Source organism: Kryptolebias marmoratus, linkage group LG22, assembly GCF_001649575.2.
Source record: "Kryptolebias marmoratus isolate JLee-2015 linkage group LG22, ASM164957v2, whole genome shotgun sequence".
Taxonomy (NCBI): domain Eukaryota; kingdom Metazoa; phylum Chordata; class Actinopteri; order Cyprinodontiformes; family Rivulidae; genus Kryptolebias; species Kryptolebias marmoratus.
The window spans coordinates 12,351,648-12,354,225 of NC_051451.1; the positions used below are offsets into that span (position 1 = coordinate 12,351,648).

Consider the following 2,578-nt stretch of genomic DNA (forward strand, 5'->3'; position numbering starts at 1 on the left):
AAGAAGAAGAAGAAGAAGAAGAAGAAGAAGAAGAAGCGGAAAGAGGACGAAAGAAGAAGAAAGCCGTAGAGAAAACTAAGGTAAAGTCTGTTATTCTTTAACGCCACATCCCTTCAGTTAAAGCCTGTAACACATTTAAACGGGTAAATCTAAAGTATCTAGCGTCCCCACCCGCTGAATGTCTGAAACGTTTTAAAAACCTCCATTTAGCAGCACGAGGGAGCCGCATTACTCGTCGCCACGCAGTTAGTTGCAAATGAAGCTCTTCGCTGTTCGTCTCCTTAAATGACTCCGGCAGAGAGATGTGACAGGCGCACGGCTCGTTGTTTTGACAGGAACATGGCAGCAGAAAGCGCCGCCGAAGACTACCCGCACGAAATCGACGAGCAGCTGACCTCCTTCGACTCGTCTGTGACCGCCGTGAACAGCATGCTGGAGAAGCTGCTGTCCATGTCCAGGAACGACCTGCTGCAGAAGGTGCTGGGACGCGTTCACCATTTATGCTGTTACTTCTTGAAATAAAAAAAGCTAAACGTGCAAAGTGTCAGCTGTATATAGAAGGAATGAGATGGACCACCTTAAAACACATCTGGTGTTACAGTGGTCAAAGCTATTGAGAAGAAGTGTATGATTCCTAGTTTGTAATGAGGTATGATTGCATGGCAGTGGCGTTTGATGGCGTTTTTACATATACAAGGAAATGCTTATAATCTGATTTGTTGTTGTCATTATTAAATACGAACTAAAACTGTGCTCTCTTTGTGGTTCATTCTCTACAGCTGGATCCTTTGGAGCAAGCCAAGCTGGACCTGATGTCCGTCTACACGCTTAACTCGTTGTTCTGGAGTAAGTTACTCCTTTTCTTTTAACATGCATATTCATTTATCATTTTATTAAGCATATGTTTATTGTTTATCCTAAAACACTCTTTTTCTTGTGTGTATTTAATGCGTCTCTTAGTGGAAATATGCAGATAAGTTAGTCCTGGCATTCCTTGAAGGGATTCATAATAACGCCCACTGCCTGTAATGCCAGAGTTTTGAGCTAAAGCCATCTTAAGGGGATATTAAATGTGTACATATAAGTTTTGCAATGTCTGTAAAATGGGCTATAACCATTTTTAGTGTTGCTTAACTTCAGTGGCCATCTTGAATGCGGTTGACTCCAGAAGTTATTTGTGTGATATCTCAAGCCTAAATATGTTAAAAATTTCAAACCTGCAGCTCTTTCTATGTCAGATGCACATGTATGTCACATGCAGTGCTTATTTGGATTTCAAGGGGAAGCATGGACATGTTTTTCCATATATACTTCTCAGCAGTATGTGTCCCAAAGAGCTTTGGATCAATGTTCTCGTTGACATTATGTGAACTGGAAGTCTTTTGTTCCTGTTTGCAGTGTACTTGGTGACACAAGGCATAAATCCAAGGGAGCATGGAATCAAACAGGAGCTGGTACGCTCTCTCCTTGACTTACTTGCTGTTTTGGCTCCATGTATCATAATCACCTAATTACTCCGTTACCACTCCCTGTTCACTAGGAGCGGATAAGGACATACATGAACAGAGTCAAAGAGATCACTGACAAGAGGAAAGCTGCACGTCTGGATAAGGGAGCCGCTTCACGTTTCCTCAGGAATGCTCTTTATGATCCAGAGGACAAAGAATCTAGAAAAGCAGCAACAAAGAAATCTGCAGAAAAGGCGTCCGACGCACCTCGGTCAAAGCGGCCCAAACAGAGCTGAACTGGAGGAAGTTCTGCTCTGTCTGTTGCTTGTGTGGAGGCGATGGATACTGAAGAAAAAATTTTGGGCTTTGTGTGTGTGTGTTTTTTTTTTTTTTTTAATTTTTAATTTTTTTAACTATTCAATTGACTATCAAATGTAGCAGTTTACCTGAGTTCATCAGTTGGGACTGCAGCTTGTGGTCAGATTCTTAATGATGCCAAACAGCAGACTTCACATGTTCACTTGATTCTTTTGGGGGAAAAAACACCTCCATTACGAACTGTGCTGAGTGAAGTTTTCTTCACTTTAATATAATCGTCTTCCATTTGATGATGATTCTATGAATCGTAAGTTGTTCTTTTCACAGTCGTGGGATATTTGTAATGCTTCATCTAGCATCTTTTTTTGTCTAAAGCAGAAATGGAACACCTCAGAATAGACTCGCAGCTTTCCTAAATATTTGAATCATATCATAATCATATTTAATTATATTTTGTCCTAAAATATGACGTTAAGTGAAGCACACTTGTGAAAAAATAAAACTGATGCTGACTGAACTCTACAGTTTGAGGTGCTTGTGTTGTGTCTTGGGTTACATGTTTTTCGGTGACAGAACACCCAAATACACCAAATAATTGGTAATGTCATTAGTATAGCTTCTCCGTAAGAAACGTAAAATTGAAAACTAAGAGTTTAGTTTTCACATTACAACTTATTACTTGTGTGTAACCCATTTAACTAGGTAAAAAGTTGGGGTAAATATGTCGGCAACTTTAAAGAAAAAAAAAAGCTTTGGCACTTCAAAAGCGTCACTGCTGGAGGTTTCAATGATACAGTACTCAAGTAGGACAT

The 2,578-nt window shown here is 40.0% G+C and overlaps 1 protein-coding gene across 1 annotated transcript; it reads left to right on the forward strand.

Moving 5' to 3' along the window:
- Positions 1-2,288, forward strand: c1d (C1D nuclear receptor corepressor). The gene is made up of 5 exons (XM_017428659.3): positions 1-80; positions 336-477; positions 780-846; positions 1,399-1,454; positions 1,541-2,288. Exons 2-5 carry the CDS (start codon positions 340-342, stop codon positions 1,742-1,744), a joined length of 465 nt encoding a protein of 154 aa, XP_017284148.1. The 5' UTR covers positions 1-80; positions 336-339; the 3' UTR covers positions 1,745-2,288.
- Positions 2,289-2,578: the final 290 nt, after the last annotated feature.